This window comes from Myotis lucifugus, unplaced genomic scaffold (genome assembly GCF_000147115.1).
Source record: "Myotis lucifugus unplaced genomic scaffold, Myoluc2.0 scaffold_5, whole genome shotgun sequence".
Classification (NCBI taxonomy): domain Eukaryota; kingdom Metazoa; phylum Chordata; class Mammalia; order Chiroptera; family Vespertilionidae; genus Myotis; species Myotis lucifugus.
In genome coordinates this window covers 11,510,994-11,530,545 of record NW_005871053.1, presented here as the reverse complement: position 1 = coordinate 11,530,545, position 19,552 = coordinate 11,510,994, and the positions used below count along the sequence as shown (strand labels likewise).

Below are 19,552 nucleotides of genomic sequence, written 5' to 3'. Positions count from 1 at the left end.
ATAAGAATTTATTATTTAAAAATATTTTATCTTTTTGTAAAATGTAGTGGTAATTATTTGTTTTAGAGTCAGAACAGTAGACATTTATTGATGAACTTATTCATGCAGAGTTTTTACTGGTTATTTGAATGCATCACCATCTGACCTGCACCCCTCCTCCTGTTCCTGCTTCACTCTGTTCTATTTCTAACCCTGGCTGGGACTCTAGGGCAACCAGATTTTCTTTGCCAGGAATTTTAAATTTGAATATAGGGACTTAGAAAGATAAACAGTGAATGAAGCTAAATAGTCCAATAACAGTACCCTTGAAAGATAGCCTGAGTTAGTGCTTCTAATGTGCATTACCCAAGATTCTTTAGTTCAAACAGTTTGGTTGCAAACCTGTGGTCTGTTTTCTCTGAAGTTCTACCCCTGGATGACTGCCTCAACCATTTTCCTTCCCTCCATGTGCACTCAAGATTCAGATTCCTGGGAGAGAGAACCTGGTTAGCCTAATTTGTATCATATGCACACCCCTGTGCTGGGCAGTATCTTGTGAGGGGGCAACCCTATCAGACTTGTTTGTAGCAGGAAAAGAGGTTGTTTTTGTTCCAAAAGAACTTGTAATACCATTAATATAAGGATGCAGATAAAGATGTTGGACAAATGGAAAATAAAAAACACTGGTAGCCCATTACCTCCACATCTTACTTGCCCAGCACATAGACATCTTTCTTCTCATTCATAGAGTTTCACTTTTTTCTGTGTTCAAAATGAAGTAACCATCACATCACCTCTACAAACACTTTTCAAAATATGCAACCTGAAGTCACATCCAATAGTTATATCATCAGCCTCCCTGAATCTAGAGGCTCTGGCAGATGTGCATTCCTTTTGTGATTTTGTTGTACTTACACCCCAGTCATCTAGAAAATTTTAATTAGCACCTACTCACCCTGAATTCAATAGTAAGAGAAAGGGGAAAAGAATGAAAATTGTTGCAAAAATGTGTGCCACAGAAAGCAAAAGTTACAACCAGTCATAAAGCTGTAGTTAATATATAGTCAAATGTATGACTTTCTTCTTTCACCTCCTTTGACTAGCATCTCAGCTGCTCTTGATAGCCGCCAGTCAGGGTCAGTCCCTCAGACAGTTTGTGAGCCATTCCCTTTCATCTCTTAGTGGTGGGGTAACCTAGAATGGTTAGATGACATTTACTTTCTAAATCAGTGGAATCTGGTGGAGAATAGTACACAGCTTCCTTAGGAAAACAGAAATTAAAAACCGAATTCTTAGATGAAATCATGGAAGATGCCACAACCACCTTTAAACCCTGGTTTCCTAATCTGTGCATTTCCAGCTGTGAGAGAACAATCACTCCTGTATAGAAGAAGACTATTTTATTAGAGGCCTTGTGGTATGAGTTACTGGGTAGTTCACAGTCTAATCTTGCTAAGTATCAAGTTCAGTGAGGACAAACTGCCATTCCTTCCACTGATGGAAGAGTTCCAATATAATCAACCCATCATGGAATAGCAGTTTTGGGAGTCCAGGGTTGGGCACTGAGTACTGGCAAATAGCATATTGTAGGCCCATATATTGTCTTTACCCTTGCTTCCATGGTCACTTTATCCATGAACTTACTGATAAATACCAGATTAGCTACTTAGCCACTGCATTGAATTAGATGGATTATGGCTGTAGATAATGTGAGATAATCACATAGGAGTTGCCTGCCATCTTTACAGTTTCTTAAGGTAATAGATTCATACTACATTTTATTTGTGTTAATGAAGTAGCATCTAGAAAAAATGAGTGCTGTTACTAATATTTTTATATCCCTGCAAACAATCAATAAAGTATATCCTGCAGGAAAATTGAACTCATTTGTCATTTTAAAAAAAAGTAAGCAAATTTATGAAGAGTTGTAGCCCCAGCACTTATGGATACAAAATATCTTAGCTTGAGGTATAAGAAGATTTTACATCTTCTAGGAAGGAGAACAATACTTTATAATCTAGATCAAGGGTGGGGAACATCAGGCCCTTGGGCTGTATAAGGCCGGAGAAGTCATTTGGTCTGGCCCTGCCAATGCATTAGGGGTGAGTTAATTAAATGTTTGACCAAATATAGCAGGCTAATTTTTAAGTTGATAGCTTGGTATGGCCCGAGAATGATGTTATAAATATCCAAATGGCCTTGACAGAAAAAAGGTAACCCCCACCCCCCACTCTAGGTTATAAAGTATTGAAATAGAAATGAGTTAAAACTTTGACTTTCCCTAAAGAAAAAATCAATGACTTATTTAGCTAAGAAAGGTCAAAACTTGGTTTTAAAAAATGTATAACTATTTGAAAGCATATATAAAACAAGTATATCTAGATATATTTTTTATGCATGTTTGGTTATATTTAATATTTTTCTTTTAAAGTAATAACAAGTTTAAGTGTTTTATGGTGCTTAATCTAAACCTTGCATCATATTTTAAATAGAAACAACATTAAAAATAGAGAATGGTAATTTTCGAAATACAATTTTGGTCATTTGTAAAATGGAAATGAGAAGAGTGTTAATAAAGAAAATAAGTCACATTTTTGGAGACAGGTTTTCCATTTTTTAAAAATTCATTTAAAAAAATAAGTATTGCCGAACCGGTTTGGCTCAGTGGATGGAGCGTCGATCTGCGGACTCAGGGGTCCCAGGTTCGATTCCGGTCAAGGGCATGTACCTTGGTTGCAGGCACATCCCCACTGGGGGGCGTGCAGGAGGCAGCTGATTGATCTCTCTCATCGATGTTTCTGGCTCTCTATCCCTCTCCCTTCTCTGTAAAAAAATCAATAAAATATATTTTAAAAAAAATTAAAAAAATAAAAAAATAAGTATTTTGTGTTAATGACTTAAATACATAGGACTAATGAATATTTTTGGATAATGTTTTAGGCCTTGCTTATCCAAGAGTCAAGATGGAAGTTACCACACCTACTACAGTTGCCTGAGAATTATAATACCATTTTCCAGTACTACCACAGAAAAACCTGCAGTGTCTGCACCAAGGTTCCTAAAGACCCTGCTGTTTGCCTTGTTTGTGGCACTTTTGTATGCCTGAAAGGACTTTGCTGCAAGCAACAAAGTTACTGTGAATGTGTATTGGTAAGCATTAGTAAATAATAGCAATTTTATGAAAACTCAAAATTTCATATCACATGGATATGTGCTATATAGATACATATATATGGTCAAGCCAGCTCTAAAAGTTTAGGTTTTGAGCGAAATAAACAATATATGTAAAGATTTCGTTCTTTTTTGTTCTTGTTTGTTTTTGTTCTTTTTAACCCAGTAAAAGGGTAAAGCAAAGCAAAACAAAACAGCTGAGTCTTTGAGTAAAACCTTTCATAAGTACAATTTTCTTCCTCTTCCTACTCCCACCATCCTTTACTGATACATACTTTTGAATGTTGTGCAATGAAATCACAGCCATATATGCTAATGTAGGTGCTAATCTCTGAATTAGGTTTGTATTGGCTTTTTTTTTGTGTGTGTGTGCCTGCTTATTCTTTTTAAATTTCTTTTTCTTTATTGATTAAGATACTACATATGTGTCCTTATTGCCCGATTGTCCCTCCACCCCAGCATTGGCTTTTAATCACTCTTCTAGATAATCCTTACCCAAATTCCTCCTAATGTATTATTAATAAAATGTTAGAAGTGAGATTGTAAATTTAACTTAGATAAAATCTTATTAAAATTTTAAAAAAATATGCCTGTTTTATTTAGAAGAAATTTACTTAAGGGATTTTTGATTTTCTTATGTAAAGTCCATTTGATTATGGAGTTATTGGATATATTTTTAATCTTTTAGCATTCTCAGAACTGCGGTGCTGGCACGGGGATTTTCCTCCTGGTCAATGCGTCGGTGATCATCATCATCCGAGGGCACCGCTTCTGCCTGTGGGGCTCAGTGTACCTGGACGCGCACGGAGAGGAAGACCGGGATCTTAGGTGAGAGTGCGTGGGTGTCGCAGGTGTGTCACTGACATTTGGTCTGGTGAGAACAATGTGCCATTTCTAGCTTTGTAATAATACAAGTTTTATATTAAGAAATTCTGACAGTCATTAATTTAGAGCTATTTCTAGTTTTTGAGATATTTTCCTCATCAACCTACTAAGAAAACATGAAATAAACCAAATTACTATGTGAAAATTTTGCCATGAAAATTCTATTTTTAAAAACCTTTATTGTATTTTATTACTTTTAATACCTTTTTCCCTTTTTTCCCCCTAGGCGAGGCAAGCCTCTCTACATTTGTAAGGAAAGATACAAAGTTCTTGAACAACAGTGGATCTCTCATACTTTTGATCACATCAATAAAAGATGGGGTCCACACTACAATGGGCTCTGACTCACCACCTCAGCACTGCATTATATTATCATTTTCATTAAGAATTTATCAACAATAAGCTTTAACTTAATTTGGGGGATTAACACTTTTGCTGAGGGGAAAAAAAGAAAACTTACGTTATGAAGCCTTTCCAAAATTAGGTGCTTGGTAATCACATTAATGGTATAATAATTTTAAAAAGTATCTGGAGAACATAAGTTACAAGTTAGATCATTCTTTAGTGGTCATTTAAAAAAATCTACAATTAATAAGAAGCACAATTTGACAAAATTATTTAAAACTGATTCTCCCAGCAATGCATATCAATGATTCATTGATACTTAGAGTGGGTATGATTTATTTAAAGTTTTACTGCTTCTTTATGTCTGTGTGTTAATTTGCATCTGCTAAACATAATGCATCTTTTCCCCTCACCATTCTTGTGTTGATTTGAGATTTTTGCTGTATGTAATTAGAAAAAAATGTAAAACATGATTTATGTGAAATATTGTATAGTAAAAGTTGGTTTAATAGTAGAACTTTAAAATGTTTTTCTTATTGTGAGGAATCTGTTAAAGTTTAAGGCTTTGCTGAAAACTTAATTCATTCTCAGGAATTTCATAAATATTCTCCCCAGGTAAATAATTGAAATAATTGTAAAATAAGTAGATAGCTGCTGTTAATATAATACAGTACATTTTGGGAGATACATGAATGCTTGGGGAAGGGAGCCCTTAAAATCAAAATTTTCCATTTCAGTTGGTTGAATTACTGGAGGTAGTAACAAATAGATTTGACTATAAAATTAAGTTTTAAGAGCATACACATGGCAGATTTTGAATCTGCTCATGCCCATCTTTTATTACCAACCACACTTTTTTTTTAAATGACTGGATTGGAAATGCTCAGACTTCCCCACAAATGAAGCATAGTTTTGGAACTTTCCTTTCAACTCAAGAGGTTCATCTATATATTTGTGCAATGTAATCACTGCTATTTCTGCTTGGTTTCCTAAAAAGGGGGGAAAAGGCTCAGTGGTGAGGACCCTCATGAATGAACCTCACATCTGCATTCTTCTTAAGTGCTGTTGTGAAAAGCAATTTATGTTTGTAGGGTTTTTAAGTCAGAATGGGAATGATTGAGCTAAACTCTATTAGAAGAGAAGGAAGATTACAGAAAAGCATGTTATATATTGCTGCCGTTTTTTTTTCTTCCAATTAATTAAGTTGATGATTATTTCATACTTAGTGCTATCAGGCAATTCCAGATACTTTGGACTGAACATGGCTTGTTATATAAAATTACATTTTTACATATAAAAATAACCTAAAAAAATCTCGTGGTAAAATATAAAAATAAAGTCAGATCTAGCTTCTAAAAATCATGAATGACATGATATTACAGAATATGCAAGTGGACATTAAATGATGGCCTTGGTTAAAGTAGAGAGAGCAGAACAGTACATACTCAAATGTGTTCAAAAAGTAAAAAAATTACCTATAGCTCTACAATAAAATACATGGAAATAGCTTGCTATTTTTATATACATTTCCAAAATATTAAGATAACTTTCTGAAAGATTAGAATGATTCTGTTTAAATAGCTGTCCTTTCCAACTCATTGCTACTTTTTACAGTAATGTATCATAAGTTCAGCCTACCATATTTTTTTTGCATCAGTCATTATGAATACCAGACCATTTGTAAGTGTGGTTGAAGAGCAAAATGCTAATTTACATCTCTAGTAAATACTGTTTCAGGATTCATGAACTTGAATAATTCTACAGTTTGAAACTCTGATGCTATATATACATGGTATAATGTATTCAGACTTTGATTACTACATATTTAAAATGGAATGTTTTATGGTTGTGCATATGGATGTGAAGTGAAATATTTAGCCTTAACATTAAAATTTGGGTTTGATAGTGTTTATTTTGATATTGGTGAATTAGTCACCAATAAATTTTTTAAAAGCACTTGGTTGAAAATTGTACTTGAATTCATACATGCATGCTGCTAAACTAGAACTTTAATTTCCCCCCCATAATTTTTTTAAGTACCATTTATAAATCCACTTTTAAAAATAACAGATCCAAGTTAGAGTGCTGTGTGTATATTATTCAAAAAATGTACTGGTGTGATACCTTGTATGAATGATCATTTAAATACAGTACATTACTGTAGAAGCTAAATCAATCTTTATAATTAAGCAAAAATTATAAACCTAGGAATAATCAACATTGTAAGATATGTTAATAAAAACCTACTGTCATTTGGTTTGTGAAAGGTCCTTAAAATGTTTAATGTTTACATGTTTTTTCAAAGATATTGACAATAATGTATGTAAGTGAGCACGGCTCAAAAGATGAAAGCATAACATAGCTAATAATTGCTTTGAGGTGGAGTTTAAGTGTAAAGGGTTTGTTTTTTCTTTTTTCTTTTGAGAGCTAGTTCCTATTTCTGCTATCCTTGTGTTAAAATTAATGCAAAGCCTTTGCTAAGTGTATGTGTTTTGGAAAGGAGTGGCGAGAAGAAAATGGTTGTGCAGATCTGAGGAACACTGCATGGTCCTTGCTTTCTGAAAATTCCCAGCTGGACTTTAGAAATCTGAAGTGATTCGTGATAATGGTCTTTTTGAATGGTCTGTGGAGGTGTTTGAATTGACAGTCCTCATCCCTACCCCTCCATCCTGGAGCTCACCAGCCAATCATCACCAGCCAGTTAGGAATCCATTTATGTTTACAAACCTTTCTTTCTGCTTTATGTGTTTTGGTATTTATTGATTTCTTTGACCTAGAAGAAATGCTGACAAAAGCACTGAAAGCTTGGAGAGAACAACAGCACGAGAGGAGAGGTGGCCCAGGAGTCTCTTGAGTCTTCTCCAGGATTGTCATCGCTAATTCTCAAGTTCCCATTCTTGGCTCATATTTGAGGTCATGTTGACAACAACAAAACCCAAAAGAACGCAACATAGTTTTAACCACTAGAATCACCAAGACAAGATACATTTATTGTAGCTTGGGGTTATGCCTGACACTTGAGAATTAGTGGGAGAGCAGAAGACTTGTTACTGTCTCAGTTCCATTCACAGCACATAGTTCTTTCTTTTATTTTTGTGATCTGACTGGATCAAGCTCATCAGGGGTGAGCTGGAGTGGGCAGAAGGATGGCAACGTCATCACTTCTCGATTTGTGAACTTCAGGCTCCCTCGATAATGAGGCATATCAAGTATTGAAGAGCTGTACCATCTTAGTGTGCAGTAATCTAGCAGTGGAGAGGATGCCACTCCAGCTGATGCAACACAATGAAGAAGCATAGTGATACCGTGAGTGAGTTAAGTTAATATGAAATATGACAGTACCAAGATTGATGTGGCAGAGCTCAAGAGCAGGCCAGAGAAGTAGGTTCAAGGGCACAGATAAATAGTTCAGCTTGAGAGGAAGGAATAGGGGCAAGAGAAAGGAAAGAAAGTTTAAAGGAAGGAAAGGAGTCCTATCCATTTCCCTCTTACCTCGGTGACAGAGTAGCAGAATCATCTGTTGAGAGTGAGCAAGTGTAGAATAACTTGGGCGCTTGAGGTAAGTGGTGAAAGTTGAGACATATGGTAGGAGAGAATAGGCTGGGAATAAGGAGAAGCACCGCAGAAGTCCTATTGAGGGCCCAGTAGGGTTAGGAGCCATATTTTAATGGAGCCAGTTAGAAAGGTTTTGTGACTTTATGAAGCCCCCGAGCCCAGCAGTCTAGGACCCGAAGGGTAGAAGTTAGACTGCTAAATTCATGTTTTGGGGATTTGAGAGATGGGTACAATATAAGGTAGTAAGAAATTTGGGGGTGCTAGTTGAAATGAGTGTAGGGTCCATGTGGGATAAATTGAAGGGTATAATATAAATCACAAGATTTAATGTAAGCTTTCAAAGTTTTCTTTCAAAGTTATGGAAATTGCTTTAGTGTTGAAGCATTAAAATTCACTTATTTAGTAAATTTTTTTCGTCTCCTATGTGCCAAGCCTTGTGTAAATACTGGAAATACAATGGAAAAGAAGCCAGACAATCCTTTCTCTCACAGAGCTTTTTGTGTAATTAATGCTACAAGTGGTGTGTGTAGAGGGTGTTGGGGGCAATGGAATATAGGGTACTAAAGAAGGCACCTCTAACCAGATTTGGGAGTATGAGGAGGCTTTCAGGGGGTAGAGATGTCTAAAGATGATCCCCAAATACTGTGTAGGAGATGCCTGGGTGAAAGGGAAGGAATACTGTTTTAGGCAGGTGAAGAGAATCATTTGCAAGAGTCAGAGTTGAGAGAGAATCTATAGTTAAAGACCCGAAAGGGAATCATTTTGACTCTAACATAAGTGCTTTTGAGAGAGAAGTAAAATCTAAATTACAAAGGATTTTGTAAGTCTTCCAAGAGTTTTAGACTCTTTAGAGAGCAGTGGGAAGCCATCAGCTTTGCATTTTAGTAAAGTTAGTCCAGCTGCACTGTGGAGAAAAATCCAGAGTGGGAAGACTTGCCTAGGTATCTGTTGAAAGAATCCAGACACAACATAACAGTTGGCTCAATTAGGGGAGTTGTGGTGGAGACAGAAAGAAGTGGACAATATCAGAAGAGAATTGACAGAATTCAATAGGTTAAGGGAGAGCAGGGAATATTAAGTGCCTACTGTGTGCCAGATGCTAAGCAAGTCAGAGTGTTAGTGTCTCCCTGCAGTCTAGTTGGAAACAGCACTCTACAGTAAATGGATGTTATCAGCAAGTTAGGCAGAGGGCTATGGGAACCAATGGGCTCATTTAGTTTGGGGAGCTCACAGACTGCATAGAGGAAGTGATGTTTAAACTGAGACCTGAAAAATGGGTAGAAAGCTAAGTGAAGGAGGGGAGGTGGTTCTCAACCTTCCTAATGCCGCGACCCTTTAATACAGTTCCTCATGTTGTGGTGACCCCCAAACATAAAATTATTTTCGTTGCTACTTCATAACTGTAATTTTGCTACTTTTATGAATCATAATGTAAATATCTGATATGCTCTATGTGTTTTCTGATGGTCACGACCCACAGGTTGAGAACCGCTGGAATAGAGGGAGGGCATTCTAAACTTTAGAATCTAAAGGGTATATATAGCATACAGGCCCTGGAATAAGCGTGGGCAAGGTACACTCCAGAAACTGAATGGATCTTTAGAATATCGTGCTAAGTGAAATAAGTCAGATGGAAAAGGACAAAACCATATGCTTTCACTCATGGAATATAAAAAAAGCAACAAGAACAAACTCCTAGATACAACAGATTGGTGGTTACAGAGGGAAAAGAGGGAGGGGAAGGGCAAAGTGGGTTAAGGGGGTCAAATATATGCTAACAAGGAAACTAGACTTCAGATGGGGAGCGTGCAGTAGAGTACACAGATGTCAAATTATAATATTGTGTATCTGAAAATTACATAATGTTATTACCCCGTGTTGCCCCAGTAAAGAAAAAGAAACTGAAAGAAGTACAGTACAGTTGAAGCATTGAAAGCAGAAGGGTGTGGTGGGTGTGGCAAGATATGATGCAGGAAAGATAGGCTTGAATCAGATCATGCATGGCCTCGAGCCATGTTATGGATTTTGATCTTTGTCCTTACAATGACAGAAAGTCATTGTAAGAGATTAAGTAGGGTAGTGAGTGTTCAGATTGCAATATTAAAATGATCATTATGGCCTCAGTTTAGAGCAACGGTCAGCAAACATTTTCTACAAAACATAACAACCATTCAACTCTGCATTGTAATGCAAAAGCATCCACAGACATTTGTGGCTTCTAGTATTGGCAAATAAAGAGATTCAGCCTATGTTAGATATCTACTCCTGGTTAACAAATTAGCCTAAAATTAATGCAATAAAATAATATTCCTTATATTACAGTCTGTGGGCCAGGAATCCAGGAGTAGCTTAGCTGAGTGATTCTGGCTCAGAGTCTTAGGCTGTAATGAAAGTCTCAGCCGAGCCACAGTCACCTGAGGCTTGACAGGCTGGAGGATTTGCTTTCAAATTCACTTGTGGTTTCTTGCCATGTGGGGTCTCCACAGGGCTGCTAACAACCCAGCAACTGATTTCTCCAGGACAAGTGATCGAAGAGCGGGAGAGACAGAACATACACAAAAAACATACCCAAGATGAAAGCCCCAGTATCGATTTATTTAAAGTTTTTTTGTTGTTGTTGATTTTGAGAGAGAAATATTGATGTGAAAGCAGAATATAGATTGGCTGCCTCCTGCATGCCTCCCAGGGATCAAGCCTGCAACCCAGGCCTGTACTTGACCTGGAATTGAACCACCTCTTTAGTGAATGGAACTGTGCCCAACCAACTGAGCCACAATGGCCAGGGCAAGTACCCTTTATTAACAAAAATTTTCCCCCAGTGTCTTTTATAACCTAAGCTGGAAGAGGGATATTACTTCTGTCATACATACCAACCCTCGTACAATGTGGGAGGGGTTTACACAAATTTTTTTTTCATAGCCTGCTATTCACAAAACTTGCCTTAGATAGTAGGTATGATATAAAGTGGAGACCCCAGCTCGTAGTTTTGGAGTGCCTACCCTGAGTGAGGAGACATTGTGCTTGGCATTTTATCCACATTATCTTGTTTAATTCTTGCAGCAAATCTATTGGACAGACAGTATTTTCCTCATTTTACTGATGAAGAAATTAGGCTCAGAGAGGACAATTGGTGCAATGCCACATGTCAGTACATATCAGAGTTGGAATTCAAATCCTAGTTTAACTCATTGTTTTTCTTCAGTATTTTGCTAGATCAGAAAATGACGAAGGTGGTTGCAGTGTTAGAAATGTACATGAGCTGCATTTCTAGGCAACCTTAAAGAATTGTTAGAATAAAGTGCCCCTGGGAATGCCAAGGAGAAGTCATTCCATCTGGTCAATCAGAGAAGGCTCAGCCAAGAAGACGGCTCTGAAAGAGGTCTGGAAGGATGCATAGGATTTTATCAAGCAGGTCAAGGGTGTAGGACCATCTGGGCTGATGAAAAAGTGGCAGATGCAAAGGCAGGGTGGCCGTAGAGTACACACTGATCCCTTGGGAATGAAGCTCTTGAGATGCCGAAAAAAGGAGTTTTGACTTTCTAAGTGATGAGTCATCCCAGGTGGTTGAGCAGGGGAGTGGTGCCTCCACGGTGGGCGCTGAGAGGAAGAATGCAGTGGCGCTGTGAAGGGGAGGCTGCATTGTCATTTTAGTCCACGTGAGAAATAATCAGGATCTGAAGGGAATCAAGAACGAGGGAACCGCAGAAAGGTGCTCAAAAGCCCCGTCTTTTGCACGCTGGAAGTGACCGATGTGGGGTCAGGGCAGGGGGAGGCTGGAGTTACTGAGGCCTCTACACTGAGTGACTGAGCAGGTAATGATTTTAGTCTCCACTGTGGGGAACACGGCAGAGGACAATTTTTGTTAGAATACAGAGTTGAATTTGGGACAGTTCTAGGGTGCTCATGACATACAGGTGGAGCTACCTTGTCTGGAGCCAGAGATGCAAACGTGGGATGATTTTCATGAGGCCATGGCATGAGATACCATGAGAGAGGGCAGAGGACAGAGTCTCTTTGATGAGTCCATTTACGAGTAAATGAGGTGTATGGTGACTTGTTAGATTAGGCAGGCCAATGCCACTGACAAAGGGACTTGAAGATTGAATCTAGTTTGTCTCAGTGAATAAAAGGCCAGGGAGTGAGTGAAGGGCCAGGTTGGGGGAATGTGGGACAGGAGATAAGGAAGGTTGTGCAGAAAAGATCTGGGAACAGTGTAGCAGGAACAATTTTAATGTCTTTTTAAAGAGTTTTGCTTCTCAGGAGAACCACCAGCAGTGGTGGGAGGTCCCTAACCAAGATTCCCTGACACACTGGAGAGTCTGGCTTAGCGGCAGTTAAGGGACAGTCATCTTTCATCTGCCTTCTCCACACGTACCATGTCCTAAATGCTCCCAGACTGAGCTTTAGATTGTTATCTTCCTATAAAGCAGTGGTTCTCAACCTTCTGGCCCTTTAAATACAGTTCCTCATGTTGTGACCCAACCATAAAATTATTTTCGTTGCTACTTCATAACTGTAATGTTGCTACTGTTATGAATTGTAATGTAAATATCTGATATGCAGGATGGTCTTAGGCGACCCCTGGGAAAGGGTCGTTCGACTGCCAAAGGGGTCTCGACCCACAGGTTGAGAACCGCTGCTATAAAGCAAACTGGACTATGAAGGGGAGCCAGAGGCAGATATCACGGTGATGGCATTGTTCTGTATTTGATGGCAGCAGGGGTTACATAAATCCACATGTGATAAAATGACAGAACTGCACACACATTTTACCAATGTATTGTTTCCTAGTTTTGATATTGGACTATGGTTATGTAAGATATAAAAATGAAGGAACCTGAGTAAAGGACATAGGCTTGTCTCTGTATTATTTTTGCAACTTCCTGTAAGGCTATAATTATTTCAAAATAAAAAGATTTTAAAAAGGCAGGTGAGTCTGTACAGTTCAACTCTTTGATATCTTTGTTTTTGACCTGTTGACTGATAACAAATATGGGGCCTTTGTCAATGCCCCTTAATTGTTTTTAACCATCAAACTTGAAGGTTTTATTTTTCTTGGTTTCAGTTCTTTTTGTTCCCAGATCTAACTGTCTTGCCTCCAATTCAAACAATACTCTGTCTCCACCATTATACTTATTTCACCATTTGGAAAAAGATAGAAAGATATATGATAGAAAAGATATGCCTACAGATGGCCACATATGTAGATTTACAGGACAGAGATTTGTCATTCAAGGGGTATAACTATGGCCAAATGGGCTTTTAAAAAAACTCATCCATCCACCATGTTTTTATCTCTAGCATTCTTTTTGGTCCTTTTAAAGGATTTCTCTCTCTCTGTGTACATTGCCCATCTGTTCTTGCATGCTGTCTACTTTATCCATTAGCATATTAATCATAGTTACTTTCAATCCTGTCTGATCCTTCCAGCATCCTGCCTATCTGGTTCGGATGCTTGCTTTGTCCTTTCTAAAGAGGTGCTTTCTGTCTGTCTGCTTGTTTTTTTCCTTTTGGTATGCCTTGAAATTGCCCCTTGATAGTCTGCTGTGAGGCACTGGGTGGAGGAGCTGCTGTAAATAGGCCTTTAGTTGTGATTTGGGGGAGGGAAGCCTTCTATGGCCCTATAATTTCTGCTCAGTCTATGAGTGAACCTGTGCCTCTGGACTGTGACCTTCACAAGTTTCGCCCTTTACCCTCCCCACTTGGGTGGAACAGGGTGGCTAGAGTGGACTGGAGCCTGTAAATGCATTCCCCACCTCCGCTAGGCTCTGGTTAATTAGTTTCTCCTGAGGGCAGGCCTTTTTAATAGAACTGAGTGGTTTGGTATATTTCACAATGGTTCCTTTTCCCTTCTCCTGAAGGAAGCCCGAGGGGATTTTTCTCTGCTACTTACTGTGGGAAACTGATTGAGCTCCTGAGGTAAATCACACAATATCATCGGGGCTGCCCTATGACCAGGCCCCTCTGAGCTTCTAACTCTCAGACTTGTCCACACCGAGCCTCCTGCATCAAATGCAGGCCAGGTGTTCCTCCCCAGCGCTGACTCCCACAGCTGCTTCCACTGTGAATCTCATCAGGAAGCTACAACTCCGCGTAGTCCCCCTTCTCTCCAACCTGGAGGGCGGCACTTGGCCTTGTGTCCTCCCCTCTCTCAGGGATCCAAGAAGAGCTGATGATTTTGCAGTCTGTTCAACTTCTTGTTAGGATGGAGTGGAACTTCCAAGCTCCTTACACATGGATCCAAAAAGTACAAGTCCCAGAGCAAAGAGTTTCCATTCAGTTGAATCTGGATTTAAGTCTGCTCTCATCTTCTGATTATCGATTTGATCATGGGTAAGTTATTTGTGCCTCTTTGGTCTCAGGTTTTCCATCTATAAAATGGGAGTTAAAATGATGCTGACTTCTGGGGTCGTTGGGAAGGCTAAATAAGGTGGAATGGAGACTCCTCTGATGTTTTAGATGCTGCAGATATCTTCCTCCACGTGGTTATCTGTTTACTTTGTTGCCTCTCCTATTGTTCCTGGAAAAGAAATGCTTACTTTTGATATCAAATTTATCAATTGTTTACTTCGTAGTTTGTGCGTTAGGTAGAACTAATTTATATCAGTAAAGAATACTTAGAAGCCTAGTAGAAAAATGTGCAAGAAATATGAATAGGTATTCATAGAACCCCAAATCTAAATGACTAATATGTGTATAAAAGAAATGCTCCCTACCAATCAGCGAAATACAAACAAAACACATAACGAGAGACACTTCTAGAAGCAGTATGCTAGCAGTACCTAGCAAAGATAAATTTACATACTTAATGACCCAGCCTTCCCAACCCTGGATATATTCCAAAGAAACTTTTGGTATAGGGGTAGGTTTGCAGTGTTTTTTGTTGTTTATCACAAAAGAAAAAACAGATAAAAAGTAGGTACACACAGAGTGAACTCTGGAGCAGTCAGAAATAAACTAGATGTGCACATAGCAACAGAGGTAATTATTCAAAAACCATGGTGTTGGGTAAAAGAGAAAAAAGAATAAGATCCATTGCACCAACCATTTATGTAAGCTAAAAATTTGTACACATTAAAAACTATATAATGTTTTCCAGCTTCATTGAGTCATTATTGACAAAAATTGTATATATTGACAGTGTACAATGTGATGTTTTGATACACATAAACATTGCAAAATTATTACTACAACCAAGCTAATTAACATATTCATCACCTCATATAATTATTTTTGTGGTGAAGACATTTAAGACCGACTTTCTTAGCAAATTTCAAGTATACAATATAGTGTTATTAACTATATACATCATGCTGTACAGATATCCTGAATTTATTCATCCAGCATAACTGAAACTTTGTACCCTTTATAATTTTAAAGAATACATTAGTATCCAAGGAATAATCTCAGATACCTATGTTTGGGGGCAGGGAGAGGACAGAGAGGGAAATAGAGGAATTGTGATGTTGGAAACAAAACAAAAGATGAACCTTGTGTAGATGAGGGATAATTATACCAATGCTCTGACCCTAAGAATACCTACCCCAAAATGAAAGCGTCTTCAAGCTTTGTAAGGATGATTAGTGTTAGCTATGTGACAACAGTTACTGTCATTGCTAGGTAATAATGATGAGGAAAATACGGGTGAGAATGATGCAAATTTTGTGAAACAAATTTTATGGAAATCTAATGATTTGTTAAATTAAACCAATATATTTCTCAGATCATTCTGCTAATGTTTAATTGGTTAAGATAAAATGTAAACTGCAATTTCAAAATGTAGTTTTACAAATGTTTCAAGACATGATAACACTCTATATTTTTGTTTATTATTTAAAATTTTTTGATGTAGAACATATATTCAGAAAAGTATCCAACTCATAATTGTTTATGCTAGTGATTTATCAAAAGGTAAACATATCATTACACAAGTCAAGAAATAGAATACTACCAGAGAAACCACAAGTCCCCTATGTCCTACCCTGGTACTACACTTTTCTGTCTTCATCATCATAGGTTAGTTTTGTCTGTTTTTGAACTTTAGTTTAGAACTTTCAAATGCCTTAGTACAGAAGGAGCTTGAGAAAAACAATCTAAAGCTGAATATTAGATTTATAACTGAGATTTCATTTTCTAATGGGTATTTAAAACTTTTAGTTTCTAATTGTTTATTGCTAATAGAAATTAAATTATTTTTGTGTGCTGGCCTTGTATCTTGTAATCAAAGAACTTATATGTATATATGCATTGTCCATGGCACAGACAATAGGGTAGTGAAGGCCTGGGGCAGAGTGGGAACCAGGTGGAGGGAGTAATGGGGGCAAAAGGGGACAACATCTGTAATGCTCTCAACAATAAAAATTTTAAAAAGGTATAAGCATGACTCAAATATTGCATGGGAAATATTTACTAAAATTATTAGTTTATTTGAAATTCAAATTTAACTAGGAGTCCTGAGTTTTAATTTGCCATGTCTGGCAACCCTATTTGGAGCAAAGAAAAATCTGAAGACAAGCAGTTAAAATGATTATAATATTGGAAAACATGTGTTTTGGAGGAATGATGGAGGAGTTCATATGTATATTCTGAAACAGAAAAGGCTAAGAGGGTGCTCTCACCCCACTCCCAAATTAAGGCAACACAGTAGAATAGAAAATTTACAGAATGGGGGCTGTTGTGTAGCTAACTACCTCCTGGACAGCTTTCTTCAGATGTTTTGCAGGAACTGTAAACTAAAACCCACAGAATGCAGGTCGTCTTTGGACAAACATCCTCATAGGTAGGGTAGAGGGGTGGTGCCAGATAATATCTGCAATCTCTTCTGTGATTCAGTGAAGGGTCAGAAATTGCACAGTAATGTTGTTTTTCCATCTCCACAGAGAACAGAGCCAGAGTTGATGAGTCTTGCAGTGAGAGAACTGATTAAATGTAAGGGAGAACTTAACTGAAGGGTGATTACACACTGGATGGCTTTGCATGGGAGGCTGTAGAATGTGACTCCCCTGTGATCATTTAAAAGAGTCAGCAGCTGTTGTGGGTAACTCGGGCTCGCAGAGTGCCACGGTGGACTGGGAGGTTGAGCCAGGGCAGCTCTTGAAGTTCCAGATCCGGGGGATGACTCCATTCTGGTCTAGAGAAGGGTAGAGAAATGACCCTTTACTTCTGTTAGGACTTGGTACCAGTTTTTTAAGACTGTCATTATGATGCTGTAGCTCCAAAACAAGCTTTCAAAGTGTCTTCTTTTTATCTGAATCGGAATTACCGAAGAATGACTGTTAAAAAATGCAGTTTCCTGCCCTAGCCAGTTTGCTCAGTGGATAGAGCATTGGCCCACAGACTGAAGGGTCCAAATTTTGATTCTGGTCAAGGGTACCTCGGTTGCAGGCTCGATCCCCATGTTTCTCTCTCTCTGTCTCTCCCCCTCCCTTCCAACTCTCTCTAAAAATCAATGGGAAAATATCCTCAGGTGAGGATTAACAACAATACAACAAAAATTGTTCAAGAAACACCAAGGAGCTCCAGCCTGGTTGCTCAGTTGGTTGGAGCTGCCTCCCGTATACCAAAAGATGGCGGGTTCGATTCCCGGTTAGGGTTAGGGTACATACCTAGGTTGGGGGTTCAATCCCCAGTACTGGAGGCAATGGATGGATGTTTCTCTCACATCGATGTTTTGCTCCCCCTTACTCTCTCTCTCTAAAAAAAAAAAAAAAAGCAGTTTCTTGAGCCCTACCACAGACCTAGTGAATGTGGAAGAAAGGCCCCCAAATATGAATTTTAACACATTTACCAGGTAGTCTGTGTGCATAACACATGTGAGAACCCTGGTCATTGAGAAATGAGAAGCGTCCTTTCTCTGACTAGGCATGGACCTTTAATGACCCACTTAGTCTTACCTGTGATGACTGAGGCCCCTGTCCATGCTTATTTCCTGGAGGAATATGCATGTGCTCAGAATGGAGCAGGAGAAAGATGCTGAAGGATTTAAGGAGGATTTTGTTCAGAAAGTTCTAGGCTGAGTGGAGGAGTGGAAGAGAGGGAAAGAACCTGGAGTTTACTGGACCCTAATTTTTGCCATAACTCCCATTAGAATACAAACTATGTCCTGAAACCATTTGTGTACCTCTTTGTTTTATCTTTTTGAAGTTTTCTACCAATTTTTTAAAAAGTTGAATGGTACCTTTATTAAGGCAAAAAGAGAAAATGTTTTCTATTCCTCAGGATAGAGTGGGGAGCCAGAATATCCCAAGAAGCTATGGGACAGACAGCTATCCCTTCTCAAAGTTTCTGGAAAGAACCAGTGGAGCTAGTGAAAATATAGTAGAGGAAGAGCTCAGAATTAGCTAGCAGGCAATTCAGTGCAATTTAATATTATAAAAGGAATCCAAAGGCACCAAGCATTCCCGTTTTACTGTATTTCAAGAGTTGTGAAAATCCTTGATGAGGAAGAACTCTGAAGAAAGGGCTAATAGAATATTCCACATCTGCCTTTCAAGGTCACTGGAGGTGCTGCTGGAGCAGGTCCTTCCAGCCAACTGTGTAGGGTACACCTCAGCTCCGAGCCACTTTCGGAATCCTCTCCGGCCTGACAAGCTCTGAGTTGTTCTTCCCTCTCCTCCTATCATCGTTGACATGTATCTCTGTTTCAAGGTCACCTCCCTCAGAGGACCTCCTGCTGGTGGATGACCCTGTCATTACTAAGAGGTTCCAGGCTCAAACACCTCTTACCGTCTCCGACTCTTCTGCCTTCTTTCTAGGTTGATGCAGGACAGTGAGCTGGCTTCCCTGGACTTTGTCCCCTCTGCCTTAGACACAGAACCCTGAGCCTGTCCACGTGTGGCAGTTGACTTGGGTCAGGGGACTAGCCTACGTCTTACAAACTGTGAGTTCTGAAACATGCCAGTGTTCACGGTGTGAGCATCTCAATAAGCCATTTCAGCCCAAACAGGGTAAACTCACCTCAGCCCAGGTCCACGAAACTGGCTCCGGAGTGAGCTGCAGCTAGTCTTTGCTTATGATGATTCCAAACTCAGTCTGTTTCTTCCGGTAGAGTCACACAAAATAAAAACTTCTTCTGCCACAGCAGCTTGGTTTGATTTGGGTTATTTGACTACACAAGCCCAGAGGCCAAGCAATTATTTAGAAATATTAGGAATCAGCAGCACAAATGAGATTGAGTTTTTGTGAAAAGTTAAAGATTTCTCATTTAAGGAGGGAGTTCACAAAAGACCCCATTAGCCAAGCCTCACCAGTAATTAGTCTGATTTCTCAGGCAAGAGGCAGGCTAATTGTCTGCCATCCATCCCAGAAAGCCTAGAGACACTTTAAAACCTACCACCCATTGAAAAATATATTTGGAGAATTTCCTGCCAGGTCTAAAGTCTTTCTATTAACTAAATATTCAAACTGAGATCAATATATGAAAATATGAACAAAGTCCGTTTGTCTAATCTAGCCTTCACATATCAATTTTGTTGATTTGTCAATGGCCTTTAAAGCATCCCCTCCCCCCTCCCTAGTACAGGATCCAGTCTAGGGTCAAGTATTGCATATTCTTGTCATGTATTTTTAGCTTCCTTTAATCTGTTTTAATGACATTGATCCCTCATTCCCCCTACAC

The 19,552-nt window shown here is 38.7% G+C and overlaps 1 protein-coding gene across 12 annotated transcripts in view; it reads left to right on the top strand.

The window, feature by feature from the left end:
• The window catches only part of UBR3 (ubiquitin protein ligase E3 component n-recognin 3 (putative)), a 173,364-nt gene extending 160,504 nt beyond the window's left edge, over positions 1-12,860 (top strand). For 10 of the 12 annotated variants that reach the window (XM_023745011.1, XM_023745055.1, XM_023745042.1 and 7 more), the window contains 3 exons: positions 2,920-3,129; positions 3,839-3,978; positions 4,262-6,646. In XM_023745011.1, the coding sequence (XP_023600779.1) occupies positions 2,920-3,129; positions 3,839-3,978; positions 4,262-4,379 (468 nt within the window). In that variant the 3' untranslated portion in view covers positions 4,380-6,646. Of the gene's footprint in view, positions 1-2,919; positions 3,130-3,838; positions 3,979-4,261 lie in introns of all 12 variants that reach the window. The other 2 variants (XM_023745047.1, XM_023745010.1) reach the window with 2 other exon arrangements.
• Positions 12,861-19,552: the final 6,692 nt, after the last annotated feature.